Source organism: Anopheles marshallii, chromosome X, assembly GCF_943734725.1.
Source record: "Anopheles marshallii chromosome X, idAnoMarsDA_429_01, whole genome shotgun sequence".
Taxonomy (NCBI): domain Eukaryota; kingdom Metazoa; phylum Arthropoda; class Insecta; order Diptera; family Culicidae; genus Anopheles; species Anopheles marshallii.
In genome coordinates, this window is record NC_071325.1 from 14,915,870 (window position 1) to 14,934,463 (window position 18,594).

Genomic DNA, 18,594 nt, shown 5'->3' on the forward strand with positions numbered 1-18,594 from the left:
ATCGTAATCATCATCATTTTGATGTATATAAAGTAGTATGGGTAATATTACTAACCATTCTTAGTATATAAACCTGCCTAAAATGTTGGTTAAAATATGTTTGATGTTTGACTGTGGCTCGGGGTGGTCCTGTGGCATATTCGGTAGCGACACCGGTCTTCACACGAATAAATCTGTCCAAAATCCCATCCGGACCATTGTCCGTATGCAGGATTCCAGTCACGGGTCATAATGAGTGAGAGTCACAGAAAGCTAGAAATAACAGAAATAGACCTCTCAAGGTTGTTGTGCTGGTAAAGAATAAAGAATACCCATCTTTAATGTGGCAGAAGCGCGGCACTGGTAACTTGAGTTGCTAAGCAAAAAAAATGGTGACATTAAATAACATTAGGCTAAACAATTTAGCATTTTTTAATGGTTCAATTGAATGAAATTCAATTTAATTTGTTGAATAATAATAGTAATATTAGCAGTTCAATAGTATTAAATAAAACTGATATTATACGCTTGTTAATTTTTCAAGTATTACTGAGTATTATTTAAAACTACTATGATATATTCTGGGAGACGGCATCTAACCTCGGAGATAGGTAATCCGCCGCCTTGTCTTATACTGAAATGTTTTTTTCCTTTACATTGGGAACTCTAGAAGTACTTCCGGGGAACTTCAGTCGAAGGACTGTTTTTTCGATAGAAGCTCTTGGTTTAGTATTAATTTTCAAACCCCTAACCTAATGTTCAGACCTACGGCATATGTTCATTACCGTTCTCATATGTAATATGACGGCATTTATCGGCACAGCTGTTAAACATTCCGTATCAGGCCAAATTTTCTTCAATGTTTCCACTTCGGCATCGAGCAGGAATAAAAGAGTTCCTGGAGCCTAAATGGTTGGAACCTTTGCATTATTTCCTTGTTGACATGAATATGTTCGTTATCTTACTAAAATTATGTTCGTAAATATGACAGCTAAAGGGAAGCAATGGATTTTCTTACAGCTCAATGTATTTTTCAGAATTCTTCCAGCGGTGTTGTAGTAGCGATTGGAACCTCTCCTTTTAATGTACGGGTGGCGGGTGGCTAATCATCAGAGTACCCCATCAGAAATTCGACTTGAGTTTCGCAACAGTCATGTTTCGGTATCTTCGAATTCCCCACATTTTTTGAGATTATCACTGATACATGGAAGACACTTTCTAATTACTGATCTAATTCTAATTATTTTGATGGTTACATCTCGCCAAGTAATTCGCCAATTCTGGCGAAAAGATCTACTGAAAACATCGTTGGTCCATTTGCAATCCAAATCACCCACAGCAAGCAGAGCAATAGTTCACCATTCGAATCAAAAACCTTAAAGACATGAAAGTTTACGAACTCAACCAAGAATATCAAGAATAGTGAGGATTTGTTTAAACTTTCTCCCGTTACCTTTCTGTTACGAATACATCGTTTAAATCTTCTTCTATGGTCAGTATAATGCGCTTGTTTAACAAAAAAAAAAAACAGCATGAAAAATCACCAACGAATCATCTCATTAGGTGCGTGTTTATGCGCATACATTAACATATATATTATTCAAATGACATGACACAATTTAAAACGGTTCGTGCCTTTTAGGTCATTGACGTGTTCGAGGATCTGTTGATTTCAAGTATTGTTTTTTTGTTCATTTCGTTTTGTTGACTGTCCAGTATTGTTTTAGTCTACATTTTTTGTACATCCTGGGGCATTGCTTAGTCATAAGAATCGTATTTAAATAATCTGTCCTTGATAGATGGTGGGTTGTACAAACTTTCAATAGATCTTTTGTTTATCTGTTTTTTTGTTTGATTACACTTGAGTTACACATCTCTTTATTGGTGTACTTGATGCTAATTTGGTAGATGAATTGTATATCATGTAAACGATATTTGTATGACAATTGGAGGAAATTATGCATCTTTTTCGCCTTCCTCTTTCGAAAGGAATAAGTTCAAAGTATTCATTACATCTAAGCATTTGATTAAGTATGATGTACGTCCATTCTGCTTTGTATACACATTCTTGCTTTTTTATAGTGCTGTTTGTGCGCCCAAGATCCCACGAAGAGGTGGCAGTTACGGTCGATGGCGTTACTCTACTTTATTATGTATGCAGCATGTAACACTCTAGTTGCAATTTTCTCCTGCGTGCCTCCCCGAATTGTGAGCTTACCTTTTCGTCTTTTGTAAGAAAAGACAGTTCGCTGCTAGCGATCTTAAGCGGTTTGACCAAAATTCGAACCAATTCTTGCGAAGAAATGGTTGCTTCCATGTCGCTTTTCCTACTGTACCCTATTAAGGATTTAATATTTGTGTAAGACAACTAGTAAGAAATGTAACCGCAAATCTAAATTATTCCTATCAAAACATTTCAAATTTTGATATTTTTGTGTTTAACAGCGAAAACAAAAAACTCTGCAAGTACCTTGCCGGCTCTGCGTATACTATCAGATCTGTTCTCCTTCTGTTGTTTTACCTTCCCGCTCGATTATGCTCGATCCAATTCGAGGAATCCGCCCGGCTGCAAGTGGAAATAATTAAATGCTCATTACATGACAATTATACAACATAAAGTATGTTTAATTACGTTCTTAACGGCCATTCTTGGCTGCGTTCTCTGTTGGCTCTGGTGGCACGGTCGCATTACGCAGAGCGTTGCCTTTATAATGGCCACGAGCATAGGCCGATGAAACGATGACGCCAACTGGACGCCTCAGCTGTCTGGACAGATTTCGCTGTCCTTTTTGCTGGCGCTGCGCGCATGATATCCAACGGGAATCTTGACAAGAGTGGCTCGAGCCGATCGAAAGAGGTGGCGTGTTAGAGTAGGAAAGAAGAAGCGAAAAAGAAGAGTAGAAAAATACACACACACACATAACAGGCAAGAAAAGGAAAGGAAAAACAAGAATATATTTAATAAGGAAAGAAGAAAGGAGAAAAAATGTTTTAGCTAAAGAACGGCGCTCCACGCATGTAGGTTCGTTTTAACCAAGGTGTTCACATAATTTGTTTGCACTGGTTTTATTTTTCACTTTTTTACCCATTCTTTCACTATGACTTTTTTAATTGTTTTAATTTTATGATGAACGCAATAATAGTTGCGAGAGGATTTTGTATTTGTTTGTGTTTGTTTTACAATTTGACTGATATTTTAAAGATTTTACTAATCCTCGCAACAAAGTTATCAAAACCTTGAATATTTTCTTCTTCTATAATTCTTTCAATTGTTTAAAGTTCTATTTTTTTTATAGATTCACGTTAACTCGTATGTAGAATGTGTTCTCTCTTCTTTCTATCTTCTTTTTTTTAGTTCAAATTTGTTATTATCGATCTGACACCACACAGTTTTTGTATATATGGTGAAATGTTTAGTGGGTTAAAGAAATTCTATAAGCATTTTTCATTTCAATTCCAATTATTGAATTGAACCAATAAACATTGTTTTCCAATAATAACTTCCAGAGAAAGATAAAATTTAGGCAATACGGAAATAATCGGGGGCCTTTCTATTGCTATCAGGTATTTTGTTTCATAAAAAGCTAAGCAAGTCAAGTTAAAACATACGAGACATAAAAGCCTCCTTTATATTCAGTTAACGTTAACTAGTTCAAATATATTTGTATTCTCCCTCTTCAGCAAATATTAACAACGTCTGCGACATCCACGAGTTGGAGATACATAAAATTCTACTGGCCGTCACTCGTATTCAAGCTGACGCCTGACATAGCTCAATAAAACTAACCTAGCCGTGTAATCTATCGCATATGATCATGCTACACGCTAGATTTCTCTTCGCGGGTCTGATTACCTCCGATTCCAAGTATTTTAGCAACGACGCTCTAGCGATAGGTGCGAGAGAATGTTACTCGCCGCGTGATTTATTGATTTTATTCGGTTACAATGCCGTTTTATGGGTTGCTGTTATGGTCCGTATATGTTCAATATCGGCATCGCGAAATCTTTTCCTTATCCGTGGACTACTTCACGGCGATTAAAAGACGGCGCGGCATCCTTTCATGGTGGTCTCTTCAAAGATAGTTCGCCTCAAATCCTAATGTTGTAGAGAGTTTAATGTCCGTAGCGCTTTGACAGATAAAGCACCACTGCTAGAGATTTGATTGATCGAGCCTGGTTTGGATGCGATGCATGATGAAAAGTTAATCTGACAAGCTGTAACCAATTTCGACAGCATGTCATCGAAGTGATATGGAATATAGAATGTCGGTAGGGAAATAATCGTTCTTATGTAGGTCAACACACAACTTGGATCTATTCTAGGACAGGTGAGTGTGGTTCATTTCGAGCAAAGAAATGATTGATATTGTGAGTAAAAATATTATGCCGGCGCGTGTAAATCAAGCCACATAAGATTAGCCCGCTAATAAATTAGTTTTATTGCTGTGTTTCTCCTGCTTTCATGTCAAGTTGTTGACTATGGTGTATCAGATTAAACTGTTTTGGGTGTTTTGAGTTTATACAAGTATCGCAGGGAAAGCTAAGGAAACGAAAATCTTTATTACCCACGCATTAGGTAGCAGCGATTCGGACGCAGCTTATGTCAGTGGATTGATTAATTGTTCTAGTTCACTGTGCGTCGGTGTTACAAATCAATCTCACAATAAACTCGTTTACAGCTATATGTGAATAAAATGGTAGTTGGATGGTGACAATGGACGATACCAAAACAGGTATAAATAAAAAACAAGCGTGACAACACTGACAAAATTTATGACAGTTTTGACGGCTTGTTGAATTTTAAATAATCACATAACATGATTGATGAGCAATTTCGTGAACAGAGCCAGACCCGCTATGTGAGCGTTAAGGCCTACGTTAGCGATCAAACGCAGCCGACCTAATGTGACAGGATGTTTAGCTTTGGGATATTCCTTAATTTTACAAATGTTTTATGGCATGATTTACCACATGATATCAGTGTTTTGCGGCCGGCATGGTCACTGTGGCGATATTTTAACATACCAGTATGTTGTGCTAGTTTAATCAGGTCATTCTTGACCGGGCGACATATGGGTTAAGAGACCGGTGAGCATTTGATTTATTGTTTCGGCGGTTCTATAATCAGTAAAACATATATGTGGGTCGTATGAATGGTTTTGTTGTGCCATGTGGTTTATCGAAATAAACAGATTGTCCTCTTTTCACGAAATAACTGTACTTTACCATACGATGGTGAGGGTTGTTTTTTATGCAGATTAGATGCTGGAGGTTGGCAATAGGGTCGCATTCTGATGATGTGAAGTTATAAGTGATACACAAGATTGTCCTTTTGATACCCACCATTAGTAATGGATAGTCCCGTAAAATATGAAGTTTGGTAAAACGAAGAATATTCCGGCAACTGAGGACTGGCTTATAAATGTTCCGAGTCCATCGTATCTTAAGCCTTGAATGTTGGATACAGCCGAAAGTTGTAAGATCACTGTTTATGCTTATCCGGTCACGGGTGATGAGTACTGCATATGTTAGGAATAAAGTATTAGATGACAGCAGTTTGTAGATTAAATGTCTACATGAAACAGAATTCAACTGTTTTTATACGAGTTGTGATGCTGAATGTTGTGGCGGCCTGGTGGCGTGATGGTAATGGCGCTGGTCTTCACACGAACGGACCGGACCAAAATCCTGTCCGGACCAATCCCCCGCACGCAGGACTGACTATCCAGCTATATGGGTAAATAAAAGTCACAGAAAGCCAGAAATGGCAGGCCGTAACCTCTTGAGGTTGTTGTGCCGATAAAGAAGAAGTGATGCTGAATGAGCCATAATATCTCTAAGCTTTACCTCTGTGCTTTTTGCTAGATATCCGTAAAATGCACGTAGATAGAATATCCGTAGGAACTTTGATGATTTTCCACAGTTTAAATTTCCCGTTCGTAACTCGCTTGTAACGCTTCCCACAGTTATTGAATGCTGATCGAGAGTTACTGTTTAGAACTTTACCTCGATAACGCGCTGTCCCCCCGTATACGATCAACCTGATCGAAAGAAGGGAAGAAGGAAAAATTATCACCTGCATTCACCCCTTTGCCACTATTTTTTAACTGTTTTTCGCCGGCACACCTTCCTCACCATGACCCGCGCAAAGTGTATGTTTGTGTTCACCTTGGATGTCCGATGGTGTACCCTTGCCAATCCTTGGCAAACACTAAACACAATATCCACGTTAGCGAATTCCTTTTTTTTTGCTGAAGGACAGTAATACAAAACAGAATGCAGAGACGAAAAACTAGAAAAATTAAACGAGAGAGCCACCGTGGATGTGTTATGCGATGGTCAAGGGAGGGGGGGGGGGGGTAGAGTGAGAGGGAAAAGGAGAAGCAGATAAGAGTCAGGCTGTCGTATGGGGCTTGCTAGTTCATTCACCTTCCGTTCGGTGATGAACTCCGTCTGTCTGTATACCAACACCGCAAGGGCCGCGTATCTATATCGTTGCTACCGAAGGAAAAGCCATCGGTCGGTGGAATACTCGAGATAGAGATAATTCAAGACCATTGGCTTTGTCTTTCGGACCATTCCCTGACTGGCTAGCGTCTGAATTGGTCGTTTGCAGCGGTAGGAATTCACCAGCAGAACATCATCATAATATTTAGCAGAAGGTATCGGCCACCGGATGTAACGATCATCGTTCCAAATGAGCGACGCGTAGTAATTTTGAAACTAACGAGGTTTTGCGGAATATTGGATGCTGCTAAAATGGCATTATACATAAAGTAGCTGAAATGTGCGCTTGCGTGTACGATATAACTCGAGGTAAAAGTTTATGATTTTTGATAAATATCTTTAGTTAACTTACGTATTCATATCTCTATTATACCGCAGGCAAAAGTCAACTTAATTTGGCCATATTTTGTTTGCTCACATCGCGTAATACTTACACAATTCTTGATGAAATATATAACAACAAGCATGATAATATATCAGCATCATTTCGCCGGCCGTGGCTAGAGTGTTTTTTTTTAATGAAACGCAAAGGAAGGAATGAAACGCAAGTCAAATTTAAGGCAGTGTTTCTTAGAACCCATAGCGTATCGTTTCGCGACCATGCCCACATAATACATATCGTTTACGTTTGGGTCATCGTCACCGTACATAGAAAGGATGGAAAGCGAACCAGATCATTATCATGAGTTGGCATGATTGGTTGCCTGATTGTTGGTTGCTTTATCAAGAACCAGATAGTTATTTATTTGTATTTGTGTACAGCATGGATGTGTGTGTGTGTGTGTATGAAGCTTTCTGTTGTAAAAATTATATTGAACTCTTTTTGTTTGTTTTTTGTTTTTGTTTTGGCAACGTACAGCAGAAGGTTCACGATAAAAGCTAAGCATTCTACCAAAACTCATCCAGATCAGTCGGATGTGGAAGACGATAGACGGTGGTGTTCTGTCTTCTGTATGAAAGTCTCATCTTTCCCACTGGTCTGAAGGGTTTACTTTGATTATATAGCACGCATTCACTTTCGTATGTTTTTGTTTTCTTCTTTCACGGGGTGGAGATTTAATTTACCCATCGATAAATGATTCGATGAAAAGGTTGATGAGCTGCCCGGTCTATGGGATCCAGCAGCATATATTTGGGTACGTCGCTGATGGCCGGTACACGCACTCAAGAGTACAACTTGTATGAGTGTTTTTTTTTTATAATAACTGTACAAAAAACGCTTGTATGTTATTTAGGGTTTTATAAACTTTATTAATGTTAAATATGTCCAAGATATGCTTAATGTTGAACAATGGAAGGTTGGAAAAATGTAGTAGTTAACAACTTTTTCTTTGAATAAGCAAATAATATTCTCTCTGTAATGGTCAATGAGTTGTTTCATTAGAGCATAACAGCATATTCCTGAACGTGCTGTTTGTTTTACTGGATACGATAAGAGGTTTCAAGCAGACAGAATGTTGTACGAAAAGGAATGCCGGGAAACATAATTATGTTTATCATAATTGAGACAATCAAAACTCTAATTTCAACCGAGCGAGAAGCTCTACGGTAATGCTCGATTGAAAATTTCCTCCGAATTTATCTGCGCCTCAAAATCCTGCAATGCGCAAGACGGGGAACAGATTCATATGGGTTGCGATCATGCTTGCTGCTTAGTTTTCATCTCATGGGAGTTCATTCAGCATCAGAAGATTCGTTGGAATTAACCACACGACCCGGTCTGTTTGCTGCATTTGCACCTATCGTTCGCATCCGTATATCAATGCAGTGAATGCTGGGAGATCTTGCTATAATCTGCTCATGCATACCCTCGTTACCCTGCAGTAACGTTGAGTTCTAGACGGTTTAACGTGCGATCCAACGTGCCCACCAACGTTGAGCAGGAAAACAATACGAACCGTGACGGCGCAAAATCATTTCGCATGACATTGGTTTTGACACAGCCACCAGTGCAGAAGGATGATAACGAGTCGTTCCCATCATCCTGGGAGGAAGTCGTCAGCAATATTAAGGCACCTGGAACTACTGAACGGAATGATGGTCAAATTTTCCCAAAATTCCTAACATCTTCATCCCGGTTGGAAGAATGCGATAGTTTAACTCCAAACTCATTATTTATGCTCCAACAGCTAGTCCCTGTAGTTCAGATACAGGGTTAGCTTGCCGACATTGAACGTCGCTGGTCATTATTCCGGGCTTGCTCGGTTGTTTTTTCTACATCTATTTGAACTAAGCTGTTCTTCATTAATAATAAAATAATATTTTATTGTTTGTAATATTTTTCTGCATTTAGATACATCCACAACGCAGGCAACTCGGTCAGAATTGCAGGAGTGTGCACTCTCATCCGGATTGCTGATGTTTGGGATATTACTGGAACGCTTAATCTGTCTAATACAGGAAGGGCTGGAAAAGATTAAAGATGATACGAAAAGAACGACTAGCGATGCCAACAGTACGGATGAAGTCCCGAAGCTTATCCTGCCCGATGATGCCAAAGTGATACTACCAGCAATTAAGGTAATTAATACAATGATTTAATAGAGTGATTTATGATTAATCCATAGAACTTTTTATAAAATATATACCTTTCATCACTTTATCACATCTCATTCATACAGGTCTGGTGCGATTGGATGATGTCCAACACGGAAATTTGGAATCCACCTCCATGCTGTGCTGATCTTAAAATCGGGTATTTTTTATTAATTTTACACATTTTTCTCGCACTTTATGATCAATATTTTGCAAGCAATATGTTTCTGATTGGATTTTTCTTTTGGCAGAAAATCAAACGCCCACGATCCGTGGTCCGAATTGGCGGTACTGATGAATATACTGAAGTGCTTGGATACGAACCGGAGCATATTGTCCGTGGAGCAAAAGCAAGGTGAGATATCATTAAGCATCACATCCATTCATATTCTTAATATCCCCATCACTTTCCTAGGGTACGAAACAGTGCGACTGCCAGAAGATGTTACCCTTGCCGGTTTCACACCACTTATGTACTACGAACCGGAACCAATTTTTGTGCATCCCGACTGCGACATGGAAGAGGCACAAGTAATTATTCTGGAATTTTAATTTATAGGCATGAAATATTTATTCACACTGCTCATTTTGTTTCATTTCACATAATACTTTTGCAGAATGTGCTACGCATACAGAAGTTGCTCTATTTTGGTACCGATCGTTTGTGTAACTGTGATCCGCCGGTGCTTTGCCGGGAAGCTGTGTCAAGCGGGACAGCGGAAAGTGCTGCTCAGTTTTACAGCGTGGTAGAAAGCCGAATAGAAGGGGTAAGTAGCTGAGTGATTAAACTAATAAAACTAAAAAAAAACAATAAGAGAGAATCTGTTACAAGACTGATGTTGCTAATCTTTTTAAGCTGGGTGATATGGATATCCTAGTGGAAAGCTTCAGCGATGACGAAGCGCTACCAACACCGGACGATCAGAACGATGCCAGTAATGCGCCGGAGAATGCGGAACGCACCGAATTACAGGCCAAAGTTGAGAGCTGTACATCACCTTCTGCCGAAAGTGGCGTTTTAAGCGGTAACATTAGCAACAGCCCAAGTTGCCTTGAAACGCGCAAGCTGTTGCGGCTGAAGGACGAGCTCGAGCGCAAGCAACGGATGCAGGAGAAACATAACCAGCGAGTGCAAGTGAGTGATGACACACAATCGTACAAATTCTAATCGAAGCCCTCTAACGTACAAATCGCGTAATTCGTTATGAGCTTAGTGCTCCCATACGAAACCACGTCGAGTTAAATGACCGGAACTGTCTTTTGTCGTGTTCGGCATGGTTTATTGATAGGCAGCACTTCTCCGGTCGCTGATTGCGACTTACGATCATTTCATTAATTACATATAACTCACACTTCCGGGGAAACTGAAGAGCAAGGTAAACGCCTGGAAAGAAAAGCGCTAGCGAGCGAAAAAGGGCAAAAAACTCGAACGAAATTAATTTCTGATATGATGAGTCTTCTTTTACCCATAATGCTCGAGATTCTTATAGCTGACCTACCCGTCCAGTGCCGGGTCTTGAAAAGACGATGCTTTCTGAGTGTTGGTCTTTAAAAAAAAGAACAGAAACAAGAAGGTACACCGCGGTTCATAAGCGCTTATGAATATTAATCATAATTTGCTCACCGGCACCCATGCCTCATCCGACGTTTTTTTTTATTGTTGTGCCCCTCGCTCTTGTATCAAACAACTTAAAGATCAAATGCGAAAGAAAGGGAGCGAAAGAACATGCGAAAGATTTGCTGTTATGGTATCGTGGCTTATTAGTGTGTTAATAGGCTTTTTCGGGTTCATTTTATTATACCACACCGCGTGTGTGTGCCGAAGAAGAAAGGCTGAATCAACGGATGCACGACGCCCCATCGTATGGTGTCTTTATTTTGTTATTGTCGGCAGAAAACTCCATCCCAGCGTCTTCTTCGCAGCTATCAGACCGATCGTGTCAGTCTCTAGGGAGCAGTCGCGGTGGTTGACCCGCCGCAGTCATTTCTTCCCTTCCTTGCATACGCTATGTCGCGGATGGCCGTGGCAATGGGCGTTGGATCAAAGCTCAAGAAAAATTGCAAACTTTTGTGATGTACACTCTTGGCTCCTTATCGAATTGCCATCCTGTATCTGTATAACGTTCCTGAAATTAGCGTTCAGGGAAAATGGGTCAGTCTAATTTATTCTTTACGGGTAATTTTCTGTTTGCTATAAAAAATAAGATTCTATGCAGAGGCACACTCCCGACTCACGTATCGGGAAAGGAATATTTTGACGTTACTCGTTGTTATTATAAGTGAGTTTTTTATTTCTCTTTCTTGAATCGTCCTAATGAAATGATGATCGAACAATAGGTCACGCGTACAATTTCATTAAAATCTAGCACAGTTGACCAATTTTACCATAGCCATTGAACGATAAGACTAAAAGCAGATGCCTGTACAATAAGACAAATTGATGTTTTGTCCCGGGGTGGTTCCCCCATTCCCTTTTTGGAATCGAGGTCGTCCGCGATACTACCGGAATAGACCAAACTTTAGAGTTTCAGATACACAGACGCCCTCCTTCGCGCTTTCCATGCGCTTTTTCGATCGTATGTACGCTTATGTATAAACAGAGCATTCCTACACTCCATCCTGAAATGGACGAAGCGAAGCGATCGCAAACGGTATAGCTTTTGCAGCGGGAAAATATTACAAGAAAAACGCCTGGTAAGAAGCAAGAATTACCACAACTTCGTCACTTGAGTGTGTTCCTCGTGCCACGTATTGTAATTCCACTATCCCACTGTGTGTGTTGTTGATTTTTTTTCGAATCTTGCCCTGGATGGGGACTGGACGGACAACATGGTGAACGCATATTGTGTGATCTGTTCCATGTGCGCTATTTAGGTGAACGAACGAGTGAAAAATTCATGGTTTGCGAGTAATGTGAAAAGTGAAACGAAGCGTGCGGAGCAGTGTTATGGTAGTGGAAGGGTAAATTGAAGTCGCCGTAGCGAATAGTTTTCGCCACGGTTTGACCCCGTGTCTTGTCTTTGCGTGCGGGAGAGAAAAATCGCAGCGATCATGTGCTCGGGGATGTGTTATTTCTATTGGAGCAACCGGTGGATAGTTTTCTTCGGCGGTGTAACGATCGAAACGAGCGAGAAAGACGAAGCAAATGGAGAACAAAAGAACATAAAGAGCGCTAATGGGGTAGGATTTCTGTTGATGATAGATAAAGGTAGGAAGCAGCTATCAACTCCCTCATCACAAAAGAACGGGACACACACTGTGTGCTGAAACTGTCTTTTTCTTTTATCGAAATTTGCGGCAGCACTTGTTACACATTAAATTAATTGTTATTATGTTAATCGATTTGAAATGTAAAAGAAGCAAACAAATCACTCCATCGTTGCCCGTGTATGGGTGATGAATGCGAATGCATCTGTGCCTGATGTGCACACCTTGATGTGCATACCGAGGAAAACATCAGAAATTGCCGCTGCGCGTTATGTAGTTTAAAAGTGCTGATATCCTCCTTCACCTTATCCGCCGCACAGTCAACACTATATGGTCCAACAATGCTGTGCGCAGGATAAAGTGCAAAAGCAGAAGGTTAGTTTAGGGCAAAAGAGGAAGAAAGAGGACGAAAGTAGAAGCGGGCGGGCAAGCAAAAAAAAAAGCGGAAAAAGATGGAGAAGATGGAACACAAATGGATAAAGAAGTACAGCAGAAGCAAAACGACGGACTGGCACTAAAGGGTGGAGATGGGGTTACGAAAGGGGTGCGTGTAAGTGGCGGAAGGGCGAAGGTGAAGATCGCGAAACAGTTGTGGAATGCACACGCGAACGAAAGGCGCCGACGGTTTCTTGATCCAGGAGAAAGAGATTGCGCGTTACCGTAAGGGCAGTGCGAAGAGAAAGAACGCGCATAATAGACATTCTCGTACATAAAAGTGCTTCATATACTTTTCTTTCTCGTATTTTCCCCTGACCGTGCTGGGAAATGGGCAGTGTTTGGCGAGTGGACACACACACACACATACACACAAATTTCAAGGGCATAAAGCGGGGCTATGGAGAAAGATAATGAAACGCTACCTTTGCCCATTGTCTGTGTGGGTGCAAATTAGGTTTTTTTTATTAATAGATTGGGCGGGTTCGGAATTTTCCGCAAGACGGAAGTCGGATCGGACACGGAAGGATTAAGTGGGTGGATGCGCCTGAACTATTCGCTATGCGAAAAATGTGCGGATTCATGTATCAAGCAAAATGAGCAGCAAGTAAAACTGCACCGAGTTGTGAGAAAGAGGTTATTAGTGTTACCCGATAAAGGGCGACGATATTAAAGATTTTTGACGTAATATTCCACGTAACATAGTAATTCCCTATTAATCTCATAATTGTTTTGAGCATGTTTAGGCATATTGTATTTTTTACATGCAAAGCAGTTAGTTTTAGCAGTTACATACAACGCAAACCTATATACAGGCTTTGGCTCTCACACTAGGGCAAGGTCTCTCGGTTGTCGTGTTGCTTCAGACTTACTCCTTTTTGCAGGGTACTGAAACAGGTTTGCCAGCTTTGCTTCCGTCATCATTGCACTGCTCGTATCATGTTCGTAGCAGTTGATCATCAACCATCTAACTTGGTTTCGGTAGATTCGGACGTCGAATCGTCGACGAATAGAATGAAGAGAAAGTTTAGACATTTATGTTTCTTACAGATAGTCTCCAAGCAACGTTTTCTTATGAAAAAGGAGTTTAGTCTTCAAATTCTATCTTCGTTATCTGTTGGTACTCAGATGTTTGCTCAACACTTATGAGATCAGCAGACTTTTTTCTTAAATGCTGACTCTATATCTTCCCTTGGTAGATACAAACTCCCTATGGTATCATGTATTTAACTTAATTGATTTACCTATTCTTACAATGGCAATAGACGCCTCCTTGGAGACCACTCTAAATCTACATAACCCTTACCACTCATCAGTAAATCCGATACGACAAACATGACAAGTGTAACCACAAGATTCGTTGTCAAACATGGGAAACAAAAATAAGTTTCGTTTACCACTGTATATTTGCTCATGTAGGCGACTTGATGCATGCATGGCAAATACACTTATCTGCAGTCTGTTAAATAAATAGTTATCCTACTGAATGAAAATATTATTCAAACACACCACCAAACTGCTCTGCTCCGTACGAAAGGGAAATGAATTTGGTCGGAAAAAAACAACAAATTGAAAAAGAATTTTATTCTTTTTTACAGTTTTAGCAAGCTGATAGGTTTGCCCTGCGAGAAATTTAACCCCTGAAGTGGTGTTGTTTTCGCAAGAGACTCATATCAGATTTGCTCTTGCACACTCACGTGGGTTTCGTGTCATCACCAATCGATTATTTTGGCCAGCAAGCTTCTTAGGCACCAGTATTATCCCGGAAGACGGTACCTATATTTGCTAAGGTCTCCACAGTTCTGCTTAGTGCCAACTATTTATAGGCGCATGATGGTTCTGTAGTATATTTAAATCAACCCGTGATGGCTGCCCCGATGTGGCTGTTTATAGCGTATGAGTAAGTTAAGATATGCAGCGCAGCTCGAATTGCAACGAAGTTTTCCTCCGACCGAACCTATTACAGCACCATTGTTTGTTTTGGCTTTCTTAAACGTTCGAAGTGCTTTTGCTGCCGATGGTTTCGGTAAGACACCCGGGCGCACACACACAGAGTGTCAAGGTCGTCCAATTTGACGTATTAAAAAATAATGCATTGAAAATTCATTTGCGCGCTGTGTTTGCTCATTTTGGACACCTCGCAATGCGTATTCTGCTGCATCGAGATGACGTCTAAACGAACCGCACACAGCAAACAGGGGTCGGTGAGGTGTGGCAAAGGTGGCAAAATATTTACTACCATTTTGCGCCTAACTTTAATTAAGGGTAAATAATAATGTTTCACCAACAATTGCGGTTAGGTTTGGCGCTCCGTTTCCTCGGGAAGAGACCGCTTTGAGGCGATGGTGGCGGTAGGTACACACCGCCAATATTATGTCGCCTGCTCGATGCAATCGGGCGGTCCGGGTTCATTGCGTCCAGCCGAGCAAACAAACCGTTTTAAATGGCACCATTTGCATAAAATCTGCCGTCCATCCGGTCCGGTCAATGGAAATTATAATGCGTCGGGCAATGTTGGCAATTAGGAAAAGGTTTGCGCCGTATTCAATTTGCTTTATGCCAATGATCGTAAAAACCCTTGGCATGGTTTTGCATTGCATCAGGGAATAATGAAAGACGTATGAAAAGTATGTTTTTGACGATTAGTAGCGGGGCCTTGTTGCGTTTTCAACTGCAAAGAATATATAGAAATGATAAATCACGTCTTGCATGATTCGGCTTTTGGTTCGATGGTTGATGTTGGGCTGTCGTGATTGCCCTTTCAATGGGCTGCGTTAATCATCACAGCATCCTTGAGATGGTTGGCTGGTTTTCCGAGCTAGTGGTAGCAACTGTATCGAATATAGAAATAAAAAAATATCTAGGTTAATGGGTTCAATGGGATTTTATAAGTTGTGTTAGACACTTGGTTAAAAATCACTGATAATCATGAAACCTATTTAGAGAACGTAAACAAATATATTTTGCCTTACATCCACCACGTAATGTGTAATGGCTGATTATATGTGACTTGAACTAACCCTTTGCACCAAGATACTGTAGCGATATTTGAACCTTTATCGACCGAGTTGCAAAGTGTTTGGGTTACTATTTTATTATTTTTAAACAGATACACAATGTTAAGCGGATCAGCAAGAAACTTTTCTCAATGGTCATTAATACTCTCTTTACCTTCAGTACTATATCAAACCGCAAAGCAATGGACAATCGTAAATTACTAAATTTGTGACCCGCGCAAACAGAAACCCTTACCAAGCACAGGGATACCAGTATCAGCTATTTGCATAAGAAATGGTGCTCAAATTTTGTTAGCGCGTGCTTATGAATTTTGACTGTTTTAGCCCTGTCTCGTGAATAATGTGCAGTATAATCTTCTGTGGAATCTGCGTGTATAAGTATTTGTGTGGCATTTCGTGTCATTGTACTAGTTATACACATTGGGTTATTGAGAGACCGGGAAAATTTTGATTTTAAGCTGTAATTAGAATATTTGTTATTAGCCTCATCTGGGAAGATTAAAAGAAATATTTTTGCTCTAAAAATAGTTCTAATTCTAAGCTTTACACATATGCCGTTACTTGTGCGAGAATTGTGCTATTCATTAAGTGTTAATAATTCAGAATAATTTCTGACAAAGATCAAATTTATGATAATGTTGTTGAGCTACCTGTTAGAAGTTGACAATATCGCAGATGGACAAGAATATTCAGACGAGTTTAAAAGAATACGCATTAAAGAAATCCGTGAACTATGGTGAGACTATACGGGGTGTGCATGATGCCCGTCATAAGGGTGCTGTTTGAGGGAGGGTTAAACACATGGGTCGTAAAATGGCATGACAAATCAATCGGATATCAATGGTGTTCATTATTTCATTTTGTCTTCTTCGCCATTCCTGGTGGGCTTATCTTATTGTATGAGAATTGACAAAGAACAAAAACCGTTCACGCACCGCTTAATGAGCTCTCCAGTCGCCAAAGCAGAAACTGGTTCTAGTATAACGGTGGATTGGACGATATAATATGCCATTATAATGATATAAATTGTCCAATCATTTGTTTAGTTTAACGGCAAGGAATGTACCGAACTTAAGCGAGATTTTATTCGCGCAGTATGGCGTAACTACGTTGAACGATGTTTTTCGTCCTGATAAATCAACAATTGCTGTCAATTCAGGCCTGCCAAGCAAGTGCTATTAATGGCTTCCATATTACTAAGATTTGCAGAATTGAATGCTGGGTAAAAACAGGATACATGTACATTGAAGAAAATGAGATGATTTACCAATCAGCAGCTGTACTGTTAAGATTCATTATTTGTATTACTTATATTCTGCGGAGCTGGAAAATCATCTTACTGCCATCTAGCATTGACAAAACCCGAAAGGCCATCTGTCGGCTTAAGAACAAAGAGACACAATGCACCGAAGGAATAGTAGCCGAACTGATAAAAAAATGAAAGTGCAGCACTAGAACATAAAATGTTTTAAATTATTACTGAGGTATTCGATAGTGTATCGATGCCATGTGATTGAAATCTTGGTATAATCTATCCCATATACAACAAGGGAGATAAGCATATCAGTTTCTCCATAGGCCCCTTGTGATACACTTCGGGGCCCCCTCTGGAATACGAAAAAGGTTAAAGCTACGCTTTTCGGGCCCATTACTGGCATAGTTGATAAACTTTTTTCTACTAAACAGCTTTTTTTGGGTCCACCCACCGTTAGATCCGTCACTGTTCAAGGTCCTTTTGCTACCACTAAGGGTCTGTGCCAAAGAGATGGGCTAGCTTATCTACTTCTACCTAGTGTTGGAAAGGGTCATCCGGGACTTGGAAATGGAATTTTTGAGACCATCTTATATAAGTCAATCCCGATTCTTTTATATGCTGATGACTTAGATATCATTGGTTTACGGCTCTCCTAAATAGTGGATGCTTACCTAGACCATTACCATTACCCTTAGAGATTAACGAGACAAAACTCAAACTCAAATTCTAACTTACGCCGGGGTGACACACCGATAATATTCGTCGAAAAAATCGTCCAAAATTTCACCAATAATGGTTCAAAGGTTAACATTGACAACATTAATCATGAGATACGCGTAAGTGCCAACTGGTCTTTTTTACAGTCTGAGGACTATATAGAACTTATATCGTTCCAGTATTCTCATACGCCTCTGAGACATGAACTTTGTCCAAAACTGACAAAACCCTCTTAGCCGTGTTCGAGAGGAAGATGCTCAGAAGGATTTGTTGCTCTGTACGTGTGGTAGGACAATAGGGAGCCGCCACAATGAAGAGATCTACGAGCTGTACGGCAAACTCTCTGTTGTATAGCGGATTTTCCACGTGTGGGCTAATCATGTCATGAGAATGACATCGAATGACCTGGGCCATAAAGTCTGTTTAGGTCGGCCACATAGACAGAGGAGTCGTGGTAGGTTCAAGTTGATGCGTCTGCCTGCTAGGCCGAGATTGTTCATTGGTTGGTGACTGCACCGTGAGCGGTATAGAGGACTCCCGCAGCAGGCCCAGACAGCGAAGCGATTGTAGCGCGGGATGAGTAAGGGAGTAAATAAGAACTTACTAGGCATGTAAAAAACTTCTGATGTAATCTTCAAGGTGCTGTATAGTCTTTTATGTTACGTATAGTAATCCCTTACAATGATCTATGATTTAAAGTAATATCTGACGGTTCTTGGAAAGCTTTTTTGTAGAAGTCGTCATGTGTAGAAGGAAGCTCTCTTCTGGATCAGAAGCATACTTCTGGCGAAATAAGCTACTGATGATTGAATTTAATGTTCAGAATGGTTTCTCAAGTTTTTAAAACACAGTTATTAGTTTATGTTATCATGACTTCCATGGTACGCTTCACAATTTTTAATAAAAATTCCGTCAGTGAAAATATTTTGACGAATGTCCTAA

At 40.2% G+C, this 18,594-nt stretch overlaps 1 protein-coding gene across 1 annotated transcript in view; it reads left to right on the forward strand.

Moving 5' to 3' along the window:
* Nucleotides 1–18,594, forward strand: part of LOC128710512 (telomerase-binding protein EST1A) — a 34,813-nt gene that overhangs the window by 11,644 nt on the left and 4,575 nt on the right. Inside the window, exons 8-13 of the mRNA XM_053805571.1 lie at nt 8,780–9,006; nt 9,108–9,181; nt 9,273–9,376; nt 9,437–9,552; nt 9,639–9,788; nt 9,878–10,156. Coding sequence (XP_053661546.1) covers nt 8,780–9,006; nt 9,108–9,181; nt 9,273–9,376; nt 9,437–9,552; nt 9,639–9,788; nt 9,878–10,156 — 950 coding nt within the window. The remainder of the gene's footprint in view (nt 1–8,779; nt 9,007–9,107; nt 9,182–9,272; nt 9,377–9,436; nt 9,553–9,638; nt 9,789–9,877; nt 10,157–18,594) is intronic.